The sequence below is a fragment of the Columba livia genome, chromosome 4 (genome assembly GCF_036013475.1).
Source record: "Columba livia isolate bColLiv1 breed racing homer chromosome 4, bColLiv1.pat.W.v2, whole genome shotgun sequence".
Lineage (NCBI taxonomy): Eukaryota > Metazoa > Chordata > Aves > Columbiformes > Columbidae > Columba > Columba livia.
Genome location: NC_088605.1, coordinates 52,533,875 through 52,553,643, shown reverse-complemented (window position 1 = coordinate 52,553,643; position 19,769 = coordinate 52,533,875). Strand labels below are relative to the sequence as shown.

The 19,769-nt window shown below is 41.5% G+C and overlaps 2 protein-coding genes across 11 annotated transcripts in view; one reads left to right on the top strand and one right to left on the bottom strand.

Moving 5' to 3' along the window:
* On the top strand, nt 1-18,319 carry PAQR3 (progestin and adipoQ receptor family member 3). Of its 7 annotated transcripts, XR_010472346.1 has the most exons (8): nt 3-580; nt 1,791-1,946; nt 2,676-2,873; nt 4,274-4,364; nt 4,698-4,846; nt 5,305-5,537; nt 6,749-6,832; nt 7,115-7,792. XR_010472346.1 is itself a non-coding variant. In XM_065061696.1 (7 exons), exons 1-6 carry the CDS (start codon nt 144-146, stop codon nt 4,838-4,840), a joined length of 936 nt encoding a protein of 311 aa, XP_064917768.1. In that variant the 5' UTR covers nt 1-143; the 3' UTR covers nt 4,841-4,846; nt 5,305-7,792. The 7 variants fall into 7 exon arrangements, 2 of the variants coding, with proteins under 2 accessions (XP_064917768.1, XP_064917766.1); XM_065061696.1 differs by having other exon boundaries at nt 1-328; nt 418-580; nt 5,305-7,792; XR_010472348.1 differs by lacking the exons at nt 6,749-6,832; nt 7,115-7,792 and adding an exon at nt 13,254-18,319.
* The window catches only part of BMP2K (BMP2 inducible kinase), a 68,342-nt gene continuing 57,896 nt past the window's right edge, over nt 9,324-19,769 (bottom strand). For all 4 annotated transcript variants that reach the window (XM_065061689.1, XM_065061688.1, XM_065061686.1 and 1 more), the window contains one exon: nt 9,324-14,845. In XM_065061689.1, coding sequence (XP_064917761.1) covers nt 13,446-14,845 — 1,400 coding nt within the window. In that variant the 3' untranslated portion in view covers nt 9,324-13,445. The remainder of the gene's footprint in view (nt 14,846-19,769) is intronic.

The window sequence follows — 19,769 nt, the reverse complement described above, 5'->3', positions numbered from 1 at the left end:
ACGCGATCACTTCGCGACACGCGCACGGTCGCCGCCAGCCGTGACGGCCGGTGCCGGGGAAGCAGCGTGGGCGGGGGGCGGTGGCCGCCCCGGGGCGCGGAGCACGGGGCGCCCGCGCGGTCCGATGCGGCGCGGCGGGCAGGATGCACCAGAAGCTGTTGCGGAGCGCGCACTACATCGAGCTGGGGAGCTACCACTACTGGCCCGTGCTGGTGCCCCGCGGCATCCGCCTCTACACCTACGAGCAGATTCCCGTCTTCCTGAAGGACAACCCCTACATCACCGACGGTTACCGGGCCTACCTGCCCTCTCGCCTCTGCCTCAAAAGGTGAGGGCAGGACCCGCTGCTCCGCGCCGGGCCCGTCAGGCTGAGCCCCGGCTCACCGCCCCGCCCCTGCGCCTTATGTCTCCTCGCAGCCTCTTCATCCTCTCCAACGAGACCGTCAACATCTGGAGCCACCTGCTGGGCTTCGTCCTCTTCTTCACGCTGGGCATCTACGACCTGACGGCTGTGCTGCCGGCCGCCGGCGCCTCCCGAGAGGACTTTGTAATCTGCTCTGTGTGCCTCTTCTGCTTCCAGGTACGGGCCGGATGTGCGTGGGCTGGGGAGGGTGCTCGGGGGAGCGCTGCCTTTCAGAAATAAACTCTTAAAGACCACTGGCAGTGCATCCCTGTACATTGTGTAAATAGGATTGCATGCATGGCCCTTGGCAATAGCTGGGCAGAGCAAGATGGACTAGGGGCAGAGCTAGGAAAGCATGTTTTAATTGCACTGTTGTTAAGGTAACTGACATGCTCACCGTTTGATTTTAATCTGCTTAAAATATGGAATAAACCAGGGAGGACTGAGCGTAGCTGGCTTAGAATAGAGTCAGTGAAAACCACTTGTGCAAGGCCATATTTCACAGCTTCAGCTGGGTATTGTAGTGTCTGATGTGGCTCCCAGACAGCACCAATTATTGCTGGAAATGGTTACCAGCCAGAACATGAAAATCAGCCATGGCCTGATGGTGGTCTGGACTGGCACTGGGGCTTGTATTCTAACTTTTTGCCAGCTATACGCCAGAGTTTCTCTGTCAGATTAAATCTGCTCTCAGCAGCAGACTTCAAGTGTGTCATCATTTGGCTGCTGAAGCTCTGGTAAAGTATGTTATCCCTAAAAAAGCATGAAGAGCTGAAGAAGGCTGTTTGTATTCCCTGAATAGAACAAAATACCTTTGCATAGCTAGAAATGGGGAACATTCCCTTGCTGGCTTGGAAAGCACTGATGTTGTGCTCTTCTCTATTCCTGTTGGGGGTTGTAGAGAAACAGAAAAAACATTTATCAGTGAAAAAAAAATTATGCCAACTTAGAAGCAAATAAGTAGTCTGTGTTTAATTTCTCATGTGTTCTCTCAGTAAAGTAATATGGGTGCTGGGCAGCTGGAGCAGATTTGGACTTTGGTTTCTGCTTGTGGTAGTTTGGCCAAGCAGAATTCATCATCCCACTGTAGTCATGCAGATGTGGCCCTGTTCCCTTGCATACTTGCTCCTCTCTGGCCTCATCATCTAAGCCTCCATAGCCTAATTTTCTTAGCTGTGCAACTTAGGGTTATCAAGTCTTGAAAGTTTTATTTTCCTCCTCCATTCTGATAGAGAAGCTTATGTTAGTTTCTTTTGATTACTGGCAGGAATCACTTGCACTGTAGAACATGTAACAGGTTAATTTAATGCTCTCAGCCTCAGAGTTCAAGCTTGCATTAATCCAGTGTTCAAGAAATTAACGTAGCCTTGTTTGAATATTCATATAGGTCTGTATGCTTTGCTCAGTGGGATATCATCTTTTCTGTTGTCACCGCTCAGAGAAGACCAGTCGACGATGGATGGCATTAGATTATGCAGGAATTTCCATTGGTATCCTGGGCTGCTATGTGTCAGGCGTGTTTTATGCATTTTATTGTAATAACGTAAGTTTGAAGCACTTGTTGATGTGATGTTTAGTTTCTGTGGTCTCATTGTTGTAGTTCCTGTGCCTTAGGAAGGGGGGTTCATTGCAGTGTCCAAACAGAACGCTGGTCAGGAGACAAAGATGGAAACGGAAACAAATTCCTTCTGGCAGGAACAGAACTTTGCTTGCTGAAGTGATAGGCAAACTGAGATTTTCCTTTCAAGCTGTCAATCACACAAGCCTCAAGAAAATAGCTGAACTTATATGAAAGCAGGATAAACTTTGCAGGTCCTACTTCTGTCAAATGCATGAGGCTGAGGATGGGATGTGTCCCTATGACAAGTAATTTACACATCATTTTCTACGAGGTAGCTCACATGAGGCAGGAGCAAGCTTATTTTCTCTTCAGCTAACAGAGAACGAGTAAATTAGTTCCCTTCAGAGGCCTAGATTACATCCATGTCTGCAGCAGATGCAGCAGTCAGGTAGTTTAACAAGTCCACTTAGGCAGAGGTATATTTAAATTGTTTTAGTGAAGGTAGTGCTTGGAAGAAATGATCAGATGTACCCAAGCAATAGAGTCACTTCCCCTCAAATACAAGTCTATTCATTCAGACCCTATTATTTGTGCTTGCAGAAGTGACAGGAGAATTGATATATCTTTACTAAATGTAACTTTCTACCCAGAGTTTACTTCTGCACATGATGAGAAAACCCAAAAACTTACTCGTTTCTCTTTTTTTCTCAGTACTGGCGTCAGGTATATTTGATCACTGTGCTGGCAATGATCTTGGCAGTATTTTTCGCTCAGATTCATCCCAGTTACCTCACACAGCAGTGGCAAAGATTGCGTTCCATCATCTTTTGCTCAGTGTCTGGATATGGAATTATTCCCACTATCCACTGGATTTGGCTCAACGGTGGCATGGGTGCATCTATTGTACAGGTAAAGGAAAAAAAAAAAAAAGAAGGAAATAAGATTCCCTATTGCTTTTCACTTGTCATCTTCCTTCAGTCCTATTACACATTGGGGAATGAGGGGAAAGCAGCGGCAATTAGAATTTCTTAAAGCAGAGAATTCTTTCAGACAATAGGATCCCAATGCTAACACTTAAAAGTTCATTGAGAACCAGTACACAAGTTGAGTAGATTAAATCTGTTTTACTGATTTAAAACTGCACTGTGAGAAGGAAAACTGGATACAAATGTGAGTGTGCACACCTGCCTGAGGGACACAGCAGCCTGTGTAGGGGGACCACACCCTTGGTTACCTCAGGGTGAGGGACAAGAGTGAAGAGCTGACTTGCCTGCAGAATGGGAAGTAACCTGTCAGGCTGCAGAAGTGCTCTGAGTTGTCCCCTCCGCAGCTTGAAAGGAGAGAGGGGAACCAGAAGATACTGATGGGATGGTTATTTGTTTCCTCTTCTGTTCGCTGGTTTGCAGTAAATTGCCTACCCAGTGCTCTGTCTCTTATGCAACCCTTATTTAACATCACTGTGAAGTAACTATTTTCCTGTTCTTGCTTTACTGCTTATGCTCTGAAAAACAAGAAGCACAGCTAAAGAAAGTATGCTCAAATCTGAAAACCCCAGAAATCATTGCAATTACCCAGTGACATAATTGTGTTGAAGAAAACATTTCCTTTTTGTAGTAAGCAGTTACTGTGCAAGTTCTGAAACTGGCCCTGCTGGAGGACTGTCACCTGGGGTGATGGTTGAGCCCGGTGCAGAGCTGCTGTTGAATGTGGAAGAGCAACATTTATGAATATAGGTAGCCTTTAAACAAGGCACTTAACACTGGCCTCCTAAGAATCAGATAAACAGTAGCTGTCGCCCTGTGTCTCCCCCCATTCAGTTTGTTCTGGTATGGCAGAATGGTAGGTATGATACTCATTTTGTATCCAGACTTCAGAAAAATGCTCTGCTTCTGGTAACAAAACTTTCTGTTAAGGAAGACTAAAAGCAACTCATGAATGTGTTGTTTGATTATTTACCTTGGCCTTGGATTCTAGCAACTGCAATCCCAATGAGTAAATGAGATTTTGCACTGAAGTCATACTCCTCACTTATCCTAGCCACTTTGTGTAAGATCACTGTATCAGATGCCCTTTTACTGAGAAATTTTACATAAACACTAAGCAGTTTGTGTGTTGCAGCTGAGATATCATGATAAAACAAGTTTCTATCCATTCAGATTTTCCCAAATTTTGGCATTTGCTTCCTCCTTGGATTTTGTCCATAGATAAGATAAGCAGTGAAGTAAGATTCAGTTTTGTTGTGCCTTTTTTATATTTAGAAACTTCTTTTACCTTCCAGCAGAATAGGAGAGCTTCATTTTCTTTTGCAGGAGTTTGCTCCGCGAGTAGTTGTCATGTACTTCATCGCTGCTGTAGCTTTTCTCTTCTATATTTCCAAAGTTCCAGAAAGATACTTCCCAGGTAGGAAATTCTCTTGTGGGTGTTTTTTCTGCAGTTAAGCTTCCTGCACTGCCACAGTCCTTTCTGTGAGTCCTGAACTTCCTGTGAGAGAACAGGTTGGCTATGTTCTACATGAAGTGTGCTTATATAGGGTAAAACACTGCATGTACTTCCATCAAAAGAAGGCAGACAACTTCCAATCAAGTTTGTTAAAGAACTTTCACTGCCTCCCAGTAACCTGAGTGTACAGTTGAGCTTTGGAGGAGACTGATTGCTAATTGTGTTGCAAGAGCTATTGTTGAATTTAACAACTTAACCACTTTTTCTTCTCTTAACCCATTTTCTTCCCCACAGGGCAGCTGAACTACCTCGGCTCTAGTCACCAAGTATGGCACATCCTTGCGGTTGTGATGCTGTATTGGTGGCATCAATCCACAGTGTACATCATGCAATACAGGCACAGCAAACCCTGTCCTGAGTACAGCACAGACTTGTGAGTGAAGGTATAGCAGTTTTCATACTCATGGGAATAGGATATTTTAACAAGTGTAGGGTTAAATAATCCTGATTGTAGCTTGTCACAAATTTCACTCAACCTCCCTAATTAGCCTCCCCAGAGAAAATGCATACTGGTGTAACACTTTGCTCGTAAATCAAAAAGTAGTTCTCTTGATGGCAGGCACTCTGGTCACGTATACCGCTGAGGCTCCCTGAGGCTGCAATGCCCTTGTGCAGTTTTAGAGCAGCTGGACAGAGGTCTACCATAACCCTTTCACCTGTTTCACAATTCTAATAATCTCAAGCAATCATCAGTCTTTGTTCCTAAGTAGCCTTTTCCTTGGGCTTCTGTCAGGTTTTCAGGACTACTCAGCATTGATATGGATTTTTTGGAAATCAGGTAGAAGTTGATTATTTCATGTGTGTAGTCAGTGACTAAAGTTGTTTCCTCACTGTATTTCAGAGGCACTCTGATGAGATTTCTGACTTTGAGGCCGTGGACCTTGCCTAATATGCTGAGCTATGAAGTTGAGCACTGAGGCAGTTCCTTTCTGACTTCTGGACTGTTACCCTGGTTGCAGGGACAGCATATTACCAGGAGGTTTGAAAAAAACAGCAGCATTGCACAGGATCCAGGATGCACTTCCTTCTCAGTCAAGTACAAAACAGGTCTTCCTGGAGTAGGACAGTGAAAAGGTGGGCAGTAAAACTAAGCATTTGGATCAAAGCTTTTTTTTTTTTTTTTTGCTTGCTAAACACAAACAACAGAAGTACCTTTGCTGAGCTAACAGGCTCATATGCCAGGTTTTCAGGTTTTGTTCAAGTGCATAATTAAGAAACCGCTCCTGACAGTGTGCTTTTAAAACCGTGATAACTGTGGGATATGCTCTTGGCTCCAAATCACAGCAGTTTGGTGTGTTGCATTCTTCTGACTCATTAAGTGATTTGTATACGCTTCAGCACTGCTCTGGTAACATATAAAATTGAATTTAGTGGACTCTTCTACTTTTCTGGACAGCCGTTTTTGCCTTTTTTTTTTTTTCTGGAAAATCAGATCACATTTCACCCACCATAGCTATATCTTCATTCCAAATCTTGAAAATTGCCTCCCCCAATATGGGTAGTGCCATTACTTCCAAGAAATTTCTCTAGCTAGCTCCTTTTGGTAATTTGGAATTAGTATTCTAAAATATTTCAGTAGCAGCACTAACCCAGCATGTTTGTTACTATATTGCAGTCAGTAGAGTTGGTAAGAAAAAATTTTAAGTTAAATTTTTTTAACAGGATGAAATAATATGCCCTGACTAGTGAACCTGCTGTGGATTCAAATCACTGAACTTTGGCCTTTTGCCATGTGACATGTACTGTACTTGCAGGCTTAGTTACTGAAAATGACTTCTTGCCATAAACTTTCCACAGTGAAAAGGTTGCCTTGTGTTTTATAATTTGTCTTGAAACCATGTTTTATAAACTCAACAGTAAAGAGATGTGAAATATGCTGGTGTTAAGCTCTGTGTGTTCCAGTTTTTCAAACAGAATTGGAATTCTTTGGCTTTTTAGGTTAGAATCACCATTTTTAAGTGGCTTCTGTATAGCAGCCGTGCTTGTCGTTACAGCTGGTTTGAGCAGTGGTAGCAAATGCTGCTGCTGCCCACAATCCAAGTGTTAGTCAGCATTAGCCATTTGGAGGTTCCTTTGCATGCCTCAAGATGCTGTTATGACTTAAGCCCAAGTAGTTTAAGTTTGGCACTAGAGCTGTTAAAGGGCATGACTGCAACAGTGTGGCTAGCCCTACAAAGTGGGAGATACCATCACTGTTCCTGCTTTGACTACATGCAGAAGCATTCTGTTCTAGGATTATAAAGTGTCACAGCTGACCTCACTACAACTCCCTCTGTTATCTGCAGCGTGGCCTTGGAGGGTGTTCTGGCATCCTCTCTCTTATTTTGTGATGGACACAGCCAGATGATGGAAGCCTTGTACGATTTCAAGTAAGTCTGACACAGCTCAGGAAGAGATGGCACTACCTGCAATGGGCTAGGAAAACCCAAGACAAACATGCTTAAAGCTGTGTAACACACAAGAAGCCCTTAATGAACTGTTGGCCTTATCAATGCTGTGCTATTGCCTCTTTCCTCTCAGAGAGGGTTTTCGCACCCTCAGAGCAGGGGTGAGGCTGGCTTTGGCAGTACGGGCAGGCTGCAGGTAGGTCCCTGCAATGCTGCCTACTTCTTGGGCTAAACAAGCCCAGCCCCTTCATCCTTTATTTTCAGGATGTGCCAAGGAGATGAGGAATAGCGACAGAAATTTACTGTTGGGCACCTGAACACCCATCAGGGATGGAGAAGACGGGATACTAACCTGTCTGTGGGTATGCTGGACAGTACTGCTAACTGATGATTAAATTCAGATTAAGTTCAGGGGGTTGTCAGTTTTCCTGGGTTTGGTTTTTGTTTCTGGTTTTGTGGGTTGGTCAGGTTTTTTCTGGTTGTTGTTTGGTTTTTTGTTGTTTTTTTTTTTAACCCCATAAACAAATAGTAGCAAGAACTGACTTTGCATTTAAAAGCAAACTCCTAGACCTTTGAGCCTTCCAGTGTAAACACTGATTTTTATTTAATTTTTTTAAACTTAACAGCTAAGCGAGTTTCAAATGCACTAATTACTGCTACTTAAGATTGACAAGGAACCTGCAAGTATAAAAGCCTGTTTCCAGTGTTATGTGAACAATATTTGAAGAATGTGTGTTTGTGTATTGAAAGCATACTTACTTGATAATTAGCTAATGTATTTTTTAATGTAAACTGTTAACTACTGTAACAGTTTTCACTGGATAAGGAAACTGATGGCAAAGTTGTACATTTTTATTACCCTGACAAAATTTATCAAGCTGCATGATGGTCTTTTATGTACATACTGAACCTGTAAATAAATTTTGGTTCATTGGATGTTCATTCTTGCATCTCACATAGGTGAAATGACAGATGTGAACTGCTCAACCACACAACTTCTGTCAAAAATCCCTGGGTTTTAAATATACAGGGTTTTAAATATACAGGGAGACTAGCTCTTGAATTACGAAGACACAGCATGGAAGGGCAGGCCAGGAGTTCAAACTGCACTCTTCCAATAGTCGATGTAGTATATTCTCAAGAAATCTAGTGTATGGTATGTGTTTCTGAAGGAGGATTTCTAGCTTATTCTGCTGATGAACACAGCTTTGCAACCTTCCACCTTCAGATCAAGATAGTTTCCAGGCAGTGCTTTGTTCTGAAGAGTTCTGGCCATTTCTGTTGGTGTATCCTAAGCAAAAAGGGAAAGTTCATTCTGACTCAACAGTACTATTTCCAGCCTCAACTTTGTAAATGTGCTTTCACCCTAAGAGAAGTAGTTCAACTGCATGCAAAACACAGTGATGAGAAATCACTTATACCACAGTATTCCGCAGTTATACTGCAAAAGCAAAACAAAATTTTGCCAGAAGATTTTTTAACTGCTTTTGTCACTGCTGAGGCCTGAAAACAAATGTTCGACCAGAGATGGCAAGGGCAGAAAACCTTTGACCATATGCAGACCTTGCCTGTGCATACAGCCTGAAGCAGGCAGCGGCTCAGGCAGCAGGAACTACTCTGTGTGCTCTGTTCAAAGCACCCATTCTCATTCTGTCCTGCAGCACATGGCTGGTGTTCTCAGAACGCTGGTTACCAGTAACCCTCGGGACTGCCCTAAGTCCCCTTCCTCCTGCACTCTGCCAAACCTTTAAACCACAGGTAGGGTGCAGATTGAAAGACCACATTATCCATGAAAAACTATGTAAAGCAGGAGTTTAACGGCAATGCTTGTTCATATTTGTTTAAGCTGAAACCTCCAATTAAATTGTATCCTTGTGGATTTGCTTTTAACAAAATTAAGACTGAACTGGGACATAATCAGAAGGCAGAATGGCCAGGACACCAGCTACTATGTCGTAACTGAGTCCTGTTGCTGCTCAATCTTTTCCTGACCATCTTTTACTCTTTCCTCAGCTTATCCAAGAGTAAAATCAGTACAGCAGCATCCAGAAAACTGCCCTAGTGAACAGCTGGTAGAAGGGTTCAAATCACATGAAAGTTACGTCTGCAAGATTAAGGGCAGAAATCCATAGAGGCAGCATTGGAAACTACTTAAAATTTTGGCTATAGACAAGGGACTAAGCTTCAGTTACCGCCTAGGAATCAGAACACATTCCTCCAGAACCATTCTGCTAGAAGGCTTTAAGAGTAATAATGAACCTTAGGAATGAAAAACAACACATGATCAATGGGTTAACAGGCTGAACAAAGAAAGATGATTGGGCAGCAAATACAAGTATTTTAAAACATTAAAAAAATAGTAACAGAAGCCTACAGACACTAAAAGCAATCAGTAGAAGCAGCATTGCTTATAGCAACTAAATTTAAGCCTAAATATGAAAACTCAATGCAACGTTTAAGGAGATCTGCAAAGTCATGTTATCATGTTTGTTTATTTAACAACTCCAAGTATTTCATGACATACATCAGTTTCACAAAAAAGTTAAAGTTCTCTGTTTAGTGGTACACAAAAAAGCTTTAGAAACTTGAAGTCTAACAAGAAATGGAAGTATAGTTCAGGAAAGTGCACTTAAAAGCTGAATGCCAGCAATTTTAAAATAGTTTTGTTGCTCTTTAATATTACGTGATGCCTTAGTCACAAATTTTGCCATACACACAATTTCCTTGATTTTTCCTTTACAAAAGAAGCACTGTAGACAAGTAACACAGCAGCTACACTTTGCACTTTTTTTCTTTTGCAGCTTTCACTCATACTTACTCTCTCACATCAGACGAAAATGATTGTGGCTGCTATGTCACTTAAAACACAGCAGATCCAAGAGATACACCATGTGTGTGAGCATGTGTATATTTTATATATACTTTTCATATATAAAAATACACAATAAAGTATAAAAGACTCCAGATAAACTCATTCTCACAGTAGCAAATATATCAACTTATTTTCACAGTACTTTGTTTTACTAAGCGGGACACCCAGAACGATTAAAAGTTCTTTCCTCCAAAGCTGTTATCAGGGGTCCCACATTACACAAGTCAGCCAAAGCAATCACACACATCTCAAGGCCATTTGAGAGTCTGCAGAGAAACAGAACTATGCTATTTTTCTTTCAGTGACCGTAACCATTCAGGGCTTCTTAGTACCTTATAACTGACAGAATCTCTCTCTCAAGCAGCTGATGATAAAAGGCCTGTGGTTCAGTCATTCAATGTGCTGAAAGAAAAGCTGTAAAAATCAGTATTTTCTGATGCAAGTATCAGTTCCTTACCTCGCTATTATTGTCTTCATAGACAGTATGGTACATGTCCAGTGCAGTAAGGCCATTCCTGTGTTACAGGTAAGGTCATAATACACTCCATGGCAAGTGCACATGTAAGCACACACACACACCCCAAATAAAGGCAAAAGGATATGACATTCCTCAACAGTACCACATTTTGTCTCTCTTGCATAGTGGATCTTAGTAGAAATTAAACCCAAACTTGGGTTTAATCATGTAGAAACAAAACTTACCACACAAAGTCAACTTACTGAGGCATACTAATCTCTTTTCAGTCACAAGGAAGGATAATTTTAACTCTAGAAACAAAAAAAATTACATTTATGCAAAACCCTGTTTCATAACTAGAATACAAAGAATAAGACTCATTAAGGCCATTAGAGAGCCAATAACATAGGCCATAACTCATAGCCAGCCAGAGGCATTATGCCAGTTTTAGAGTAACTTGTGTTTACAGTTTGCTTTTATCTCCTTTTTCAGTTTCTATGTACAACCTCGCTTCAACTTTCCTGTATTGTACTAAAACTGCTTATGGACCCTCTGCCAAAAAAACAAACCGACCCACCACAAAAGGAGTAAACCTGTAGCGCTCCTCAAACTGAAGTCTCAGGGTAAACAAATAAAAAAAACCCCATGCTTCCTTCTGTTTTTATTTAACCTGAATATTTAGGCCCACGCCAAGTCCGCCACTGCACCACCTTTTCCTTCTGTGTCAAACACCAAACCATCTCTCAGGCAGCGGAGCTAAGCCCCAGTTTTAGTGCATGTTGTTAACCTGCTCCTTTGGCACCAAATTGCCGAGCAAGCCCTGAAGTCCTTTTTCCAGCAGGGAGAACAGTGGCTGCGTGGTTTCCATGAGGACTAGCCATATTTGAGACTGTGAGTCTGGAGCCTGTTGATTTTTTCTTGTTTTATTTCCACTCAACTGCCCCATTAGTATTCTGTTCCAACAGCTCTTAAGGCAGGTGAGTAACAGTTCAGAAGGAAACCATAGGAAGGCAGCTCATACACATGTGCAGAAAAAGGAAAAAAATGACGAGTTAACCTGAGTATCAGAAAATGCTACAAAACCTGGTGTGTGCTTCTTACAGCCTTTGGCACAAAAAACCCAGGTGAGAACAGTAGTAATAAAGCCTAAGACACTCCTGTGCAAATAGAGGTGAAACATTTCTACTCATAACCTGCTAAGAGCTTAATTTCTAAGCCTAAAAAAGACATAGTTAACCAAGCACAGCTGTAATAATTCACTTCCATTTTGTGAGCAAAATGAAAACGAGAAAGATAATGGTAACAAAGGTATGTATGAGCTACTTAAAAATTCCAGGAGTAGGGGAAACAATCTCGCATATATCCGAGGGAGTGTTTTTTCAAACCAACCCCCAGAATCAAGTGGCTTGTTTTTAACGTGGTGCTTTCAACAAATATTGTAAAGGGTCCACCCCTGACTCTCACAGATCTTGGGATGACTGTATAAACCAGCACAACCCTCAGTATTTAATTTTACCTCCTGTGAAAGAGGGTGGGACAGACATTGGGACACACAATGATGAATGCTTATGGATTCCATATATAAACATCCAATTATCTACTCATCAGCATTCAGCAGAGCAGGATATCAAGTTGAGACAAGCAAAGGAACCACCATGAAGGCTTTCTCTTTAGGATTGCCATGAAAAAAAAACCAAATTGGACGGTCCCAACTCGTACTCACTCTGCAGACACCATAAATGGCTTGACACAAGTTGTGAAGCAGTCAAGAAGCCATCCTGCCTACATGCAGCATGTGCTTCTATAACAGTAACAAAATCTTATCTTCAACGAGCCTGTTCACATCTTCCCATCACCTACTAGCACTGCACTTGCAAGCTTCTAGCCATGTCTCATGCACCTAATGTCTAAGAGGTATTGTGCAGCAGGACAGGAGTCCTGCCTGTAAGGCTTTATGGTGTGAAATGCAGTTTACTGGTACAGTAGCCATCAGCTTCTGCAAGCTACCTGCTGCTTACTACTTCTGTTCTGAAACAAATCCAGTTTCAGAGAAGTTTCTTTAAAGCTCAGTGCATTTAGCAAAACTTTCTTATAAAATACACCTAAGTACAATAATAGATTCATCAAAACGTAAAGGAACATTAGGTTACAGTAATTACATAAAATTATTGTTTTAAAAAACAGCAGGTTTGAAAGAATACAAGTTTTCTTTGCAATAAAAATCCAAGAGAAAGAGAAAAAGTATTTTCAGACAAATCTCAATTTGTAATCGAATAAATCTGATGGTTGCACCTCATGGCCAACTATACAAGACATATAAAACGTTCCATATATGGCAAATTATTTACTTGTGTAAACTAGCCTTTCTTCCCAGTGTACTGAGTAGTCTCAAAAAGTGCTGCAAACACTGGATGCATGCCTGCTGGTTTACTCCCCTACATTCAGGCTTTCTGTCTTATAAACCATTACATTCTCTGCATCTTTAGTTTTAACTCTAAACTTCCAGTTTGCTATTTTATATTAACGGCACTTATCGTAAAAAACAAAACAAAACAAAACAAAAACCAAAACCCAAAAACCCCTGAATACTTAGGCACACACAAAAATAATTTGCATTTCATCTCTGCAGCTGCACAGATGTCTACTAGGTCCCAAGCCACAGATGTGCTCTGGAATTCTGGGCCACAACCCCTTGAGGACTTTGCTTCTTTATTTCTATGATTAACCAAGGTAGTTTAGCTAGGAAGCAAAGACTCAACTATTTCCAGCAGATCAGTCTGGATATTAGTACATTTTGGTTCTTAGGTCTACTGCAACTGAGATGCGATGAACCGTCACAGTTCTGTTAGCCTACCCACACGTATGTAAAACTTTTTTCATGTGATCTCTGCCTCTCCCTCCACCTCAGCACATCACAGAGGACTGAAAAGGCAATGCAAAAGTACAAAATGATATCACGTTCCAGGGCTCAAAGTCTGTGACAGGCAATGATTCGTATCTGATCTCTCTTTTCATTCTGGCAGCCATCTGTCATAACCAATAATACTGTTGTGTTTTTTTTCTATTTCTCTCAGAAAACAAACAAACTAAAACCCAACAATATAAATTCACCATCATTACATCATGCAAGCTGGCTGTGCCTTCTTGAACTTGAACGAACTGTACAACTCAGGTCCCTGTCAATTCAACCAGATAAATTACTCCACTAATTAAAACCTCTATGAAGCAGCTCAGAGAGGTGGAGGGGTGGAACCCATTGGAAGCTTTTATGGTTTGGAAGGAAATGGAGCTGCTCCGAAGGGATCTAACTCTAGTGCCTGTTGCTGCTGGCTCTGCGTGCTCTGCACAACCAGTTCTGTGAAGGGTACTGCACCAAAGTCATCTATTTTCAGCCCGTCACCACTGTGAACAGCTGCATGCAAGGAGCTCTGCCTAGGTCTACCAGCCACTACTGCAGTGCCATGATCTCCACGGTTGTCACTGGAACCTTGATGCTGAGGATGCCGCAACAAGTCTGGTGGGTGGAAGGGTTTGGCTCCAAAAGGATCCAGCAGACTCTCATCTGTCTGCAGAGGGTTGCTCCGATCTTTGCTGTCAGTCAATGAAATGCTTATGTTCTCTTTGGAGTCCGAGATAGTCAGGAACTCATTGCTGCTCTGCGAGTCCCTGCGGCCTGCTTTCTTGTGCCTGCGGGCTCTCTCAGGGGTGCGGTAGCTTGGCTTCAATGCCTTCTTCGTGGTGGTTGGGGTGCCATGGTGGCGCTTCCCATTGTTCTTTGAGACCTCCTGTTTCATGCGCCTTTGGCGGGAAGAAAGTTTCTGCAGGTTACGCTGCTGCTTCACCTTCTGCTGCTGCTGACTCCCTGTGACCTCTTCAAAAGGAACCAGCCCAAATAGGTCCTCTTTACTCCCACCAGTCTTGGGGAGAAGGGAAGGCTGAAATGGGGTGCAGCCGAAAATATCGACACTCTGTGGAGAGGTGGGGGAGAGCAGAGTCTTAGTTTCTGCCACCTGGCCATCTTGCTGAGACACCTTTTTGCTGAAGGGGGCTTTTGTGAAAACATCAAAGTCATCCTGCTCTTCGTTTAGGCTGGGAAAAGCAGTCTGAGCAAAGACATCTTTGTCCCTCTTCTCTCTTGCCTGAGGCTGAAGAGTGAAAAAGGGCACTGCCCCAAACACATCAAATTCTTGGCCAGGGCTCACCTTGATGACAGTACTTGGCACCTCAGACAAGGGTGTGTGCATTAAACTGGGTTCTTTGATTTCACCACTGGCAATGCCACAGCTGAACCTACTGCTCGGAAGACCTTCCACAGATTTTTGCTTGGTACGACCAGAATCAGAGTCAGAACTTTGCTTCTCTTCCTCCTCTTCCTCAGAGTCCATGAGGAGAGGCCGGTGGCCTAAATTCTCTGGTTCTGTATCATTGTCATCATTGAAGTCTCCATTCGCTCCTTGCAAGACTTCTTCATCCTCCTGTTCTTCTTCCTCACTGCTCTTGGGAGAAGGAGGATCAGATTCAAAATCACTCTCTGATTCATTGCCACTTTTTGTCACATCTCCCTCTGTAGTTTTACTCCCACGGCTCAGTTTTCCAACCTTGTTTGGGCTCCCTAAATTATTTCCTTGATTGCTGGCTGAGTTATCCACTTGTTTTCCAGGGGAACCTGCAGGTCCGAAAAAAATGCAAAACAAAACTTGAAATATACTCTTAAAATCAACACTTACTCCACATATGCCATAGCCACACATACAAAGAGTTAATGCAAACATATATTCTGTAATTACTGAAGAAAATAAGCTAAAAATCAGATCTAATATTTCAAACAGTAGTCATAAAATTTACTAATAGTCAGACTTTCCAGCTTTACTCCTCAAGCTCAAGATATCTAGAAATACAACACTAGTACTTTTGTGGCATGAAGAAGGGACCAATGGACACAGATGGTCTCTAGAGCCAGCTTTTCAAATGCACTCATTACGCAGCCGCACCGCTCCAAAGAAACAGGAGCCAGCATGCTTGAAAGATTTTTAATATATTATTATTTTTTAAAGCAAGCTACTTATTTGTTAAAGTGCTTAGGTTTTGATAATCTGCTTTGACAACCTTAATGCTCTAGTAATAAAAACAATCAGCATAGGCAAAAGTATTCAGCAATTTCAAATAATTCACTTCAGATCTCGGGTACCACTTTACAGCAACAACAGATCTCAGAGTGCTCTGCTCTACTGACCTACCTACTAGTGCATGTGCAGTTTCTGCATTCCAGAAACTAAATGCACATTGTTGACAATCACATCCCTTAAGGCTGCCTTTTGAAGAGGTTCTCCAAATCTAACCCACTGTATGAAGGGTTTCACCACACAGTTGAATACATGTGGCAATTTTTACACCTTGTTAAGCCTCCAGTCTTTCCCAAACTTTCATAGCACTAGCCAATCCTACAAAACATCTCCAAGATAATTAGGTTCCTCTAAAGTCCATGAAAATCAGGAACTAGGCAAAAGAGAAAGTTTGTTCTCATCCAAGCTGGAGGAAAGATTCCATGACATCCCAATGTTGCAGAATAAATTTAATCAAACTAACTTCTTAACCATATTGTATTCTTTCAGCAGTATTTTGCTTGAATAACCTATTGCAGCATAAGTAGCGAAAATTAGCCTGAGTAGCCAGGCTCACTGGAATTCCAGGCTGCATCTCGTGAATTTTAACCTGTTTGCTCGGTGATGGAGGGACCTTGAAGACTGGTACAAGGAGCTAGAGAGGAAACTGTCAGCAGAGGCTGAAAACCACCTTAATAAGAACAGTAAAAAAGCTGCCTGGAGGACAGAAAAGAGGATCCACTAAGAAACAAAGAAGCTCCTAGATGCAGAATTACCATTGGACCGAAAGGCATGTGGGCAGCACATGAAGGATGCATGAAGAGTGGATGCACAGACTAGGAGGGTTTAAAAGCCCAAGACTCCTTTGTCACAGGGTCCTCCCCCTTGAGAGGCACCCAGTACAGACTGTTTCTTTGCTGTACCTTCCCATTCATTATTTTAGCTTTTAATTAAATTACTTTTTTCTAAGCACAGATGTCTGAATCTACGCTACAGGAAACCTAGGGTCAAGAACATTTCTTTAACAATGATTTCTGTCCTGCCCTCAAGGGCAACAACTCCTTCCATGAGCTGAACAAGCATGACTTGGAGCCTGCATACAGCCACAACAGAGCTATGTGGTTTGGGGGTTTTTGTCTCTCTAGTGTGTTTTAAGGTATACAAAGGGAAAGGGACCAGACAACAATCCCCACGAGAAGACAGCAAGGTGATTACTAACATAATTATATGTAAATGGAGATGCAGGAAGAAAGATGTTTTCCAGCATGTGTCCTAGTCTGAAATACTCCATCCCTCCCACCCATCAGTGCCAAAACTCTAATTTGGATTGAAAAAATCCCACCAAGAATTAAGCTTGATGGCCACTGCCATTTGTGCATTTTGAAAAGGTCTCTCAAAGTGGTTCCCCTTGGTTTCAGCAGAAATAGCCTCTCTCCATCAGGGCCTTCCCCACCAATAATGCCAACAAAGCACACACTGTGATAGCACAATATCTTTTTTTAAATTAATATTTACCTTGGTATTTCAAACCTGCACTTAGAGAATACCTTTTCCCCTAGTGACACTGAAGCTCCACATTCAGGCCCTTCTAACTTCTAGTGCAGCAATTCAGGCCACCCCCCCAAAAGCTCTTGTTTTAACTCAAGCTTGAGAGAATTGTTTCTTGTTTCTTTCTAAATACAATCTGTGAGTTTACTCTCTCTACAGACACCTTGATCCGTGATATTTACTATCTGACAACTAGACTAAGAGAACAACTCACTGATGACTCTTTCATGGGGTGTTTGGCTTCGAAATACAGGAAACAGTGAAAATTTTACATCAGTAAAGAAAACAGATAGCAAGACCCACAGACAAGATAAGCCTGCACAGCACAAATTAGTATGAAAGTCGTCAGACTCATTGAAACCAAGTTTCTCCCTATGTTGGAGCCCCGCCACTGCACAGCAATGTCTTCAGAAGCATAACTGATTGTCAGATTTCTATTTAAAGAGACTGAGTAGGACAAAAAGCAAAACACTTGGTCTCAGCTTGGGAAAGCAGATTTGCTCATGAGATGTCCTTTTCCCTAGGACACACATCACAACGCAGCCATGCTGCTCTAGGAATGTATAATTGAACATGTAACACTAATACCAACAATAATAACGCACCTCTTCGCAGAGAGTAACTGCCAAAAATTTGTGTGCAATACTTAGAAGTGGGCTATATTACAGTCACTCCAGACTGAATATTATGCATGATGAAGGCAGATGAAGGCTAGAATGACAAAACCAACTGCATTTTTGCTTGTGTCAGCAAGGACTTCAACTGAAAACCAGTTTATACTTGCTTAACATTCACCTTGAGTTCCCTTTTACCTGGCTAGGAACATCCATGTATCCCACTTCAAAGCCTCAACTACCGAGATACTGTGCAACATAAACAATACACCATGAGCAAGGCATACAAGTTTCTCTGTCATCTTGAGGACAGACACTAGTTCTCATGAAAGCAATTATTAGAAGCTCTATTCACAGCACTGCACTAGATTGCTGACCCTCTCACCTCATCAAAATTAACACATTCCATTTACAGGTTTGTTAAGCAGTTGCTGGAGTTTAAATAAACTCAATGTCATCACATCATTGAAAAATCTGGGGATGGATGTGTGCACCAGTTCTTCTTCTGAAAAAATAAATCTTCAGCCAGAATCCAGATTGTGACTCTTTTGTTCTTGTAATATATAAAAGAATTTCTCAGATAGTTTATTCTTTCACAAGGAAACTAGCATGCAACTTGCAGGCTAGGTCATATTTTTCTCTTTTTATGCTTAAGTTTAGACCAGAATGCTAAGTTCTACAAAGTCAGTTCCTTCCTTTTTTTTTTTTGGTTGGCTGGTTTGTTTTTGTTTGTTTGTGGGTTTTTTGGTGTGTTTTTCTTTTGTTGCTGTTGTTGTGGGGGTTTTTTTAAGAAGGAATTAATAGTGGGTTTCTTCATTCAGTAACCATTTTGATCTTTTCCAATTACACTTAAAAAAAAAAAAAAACCCACAAAAATCAGCAGCAATATATTTTATGATGGATTTAAAAACAAGATGACCAGAATGACTAAAAACATCAGGTGATTATGGCTTTGAGCTGTTGCTTCTTTGCTTCTAGTGTCAGATTGCTTCTTATCTACTGTAATTTTAAATACTACATATTTGCTTTACCTACTAAATTAGAATCTGGATTATTCGTCTGCTTACTTTAGATTTCCCAAAGGTACAGCCTTCACATTGCGCTATATAACCCCCTATCTTCCAAATCCTGCTGTTTCCAATATTTACTGAAACACTAACGTTAACATAAACACAATGAGATTTCACAAGGGGAAAAGAAAAAATGTTTCTAGGTTAAAAGATACCACCACTTATAGAACAAAAAATTCAAAATTTTTGATGTATGTCAATATCCACATGAGTTTCCACTCCCAAAGAATGTTTGTACCTTTATACATTATATCAATACAGTGAAAATAATTTATAAAGTTATTTTTTTTAAATACAAGAACCGAATCACAGTATTTCTAACATACCGGATATACCATGAAGTTTAAATATTATTTGTTAATTGCTGCCACAGCCACACTCACTGGAAAAGAAACCACAAAGGACACTGACAAGGCAAAAAACCCCAACCTATACTAACAGCTGTTGACATGCTAAACAAGTAATTTAATCCACACGATGTTTAGCTCTCAGCAGAAGACTTCTCTGGACAGAACAAACATCAAACAGGACTCAAGGATAGATGGCAAAACACGTAAAGACATTTTCCAAACCTTATTCAATGTGTAAGTACTGGCACACAAGCCCTTTCAACATCTTTTAACTGACACACCTGTAGTTGTTATTCTTGCTGACAATACGCAGCAAATTATTTAGGGAATCAGACATCTAGACAACCTACTTTTTACGGAATCTAGATTAACATCCTAAATTTCTTTCTTGAGCCTAACAGCTACCATCTCTAGACAAACTCGGGAACAATCCACTGAGGAACCGCACTTTCTGGAGATTTGTGTTCTATAGTAAATACATAGGCTGCTTGCTTACTATGTATGAAGCTATGGGGTTAGTTCACATACTGAAATCTGAACCACTCTTCGTGAAAATGCTCAGCATGCTATTCATTGTCAGAGGCAGAAATACGGAAGGTGCTTGAATAGCTAGCAACAGCATTTAAAATTTTGAAATACTTGTTTATTTTTACAGTAGTTTACACACACACACACAAAAAAAATCTATCTTGGCACTAACTAGTCAATTTTGTGGCCTCTTGTTTTATGGGCAACAGAGCTAAGCCATCACATACTGCATATAACACACAATATACTTTTTGAACCCCGGCAAGAATGAAGAAGCACACAGGAAAAGGAAGCTTGAGTCTGTGCATTTGTCAAGGTCTAACCTTGCACATGAAAAAACTCTCTTCAGTATCTCCATTCTGAGGCCACTCAAAGATA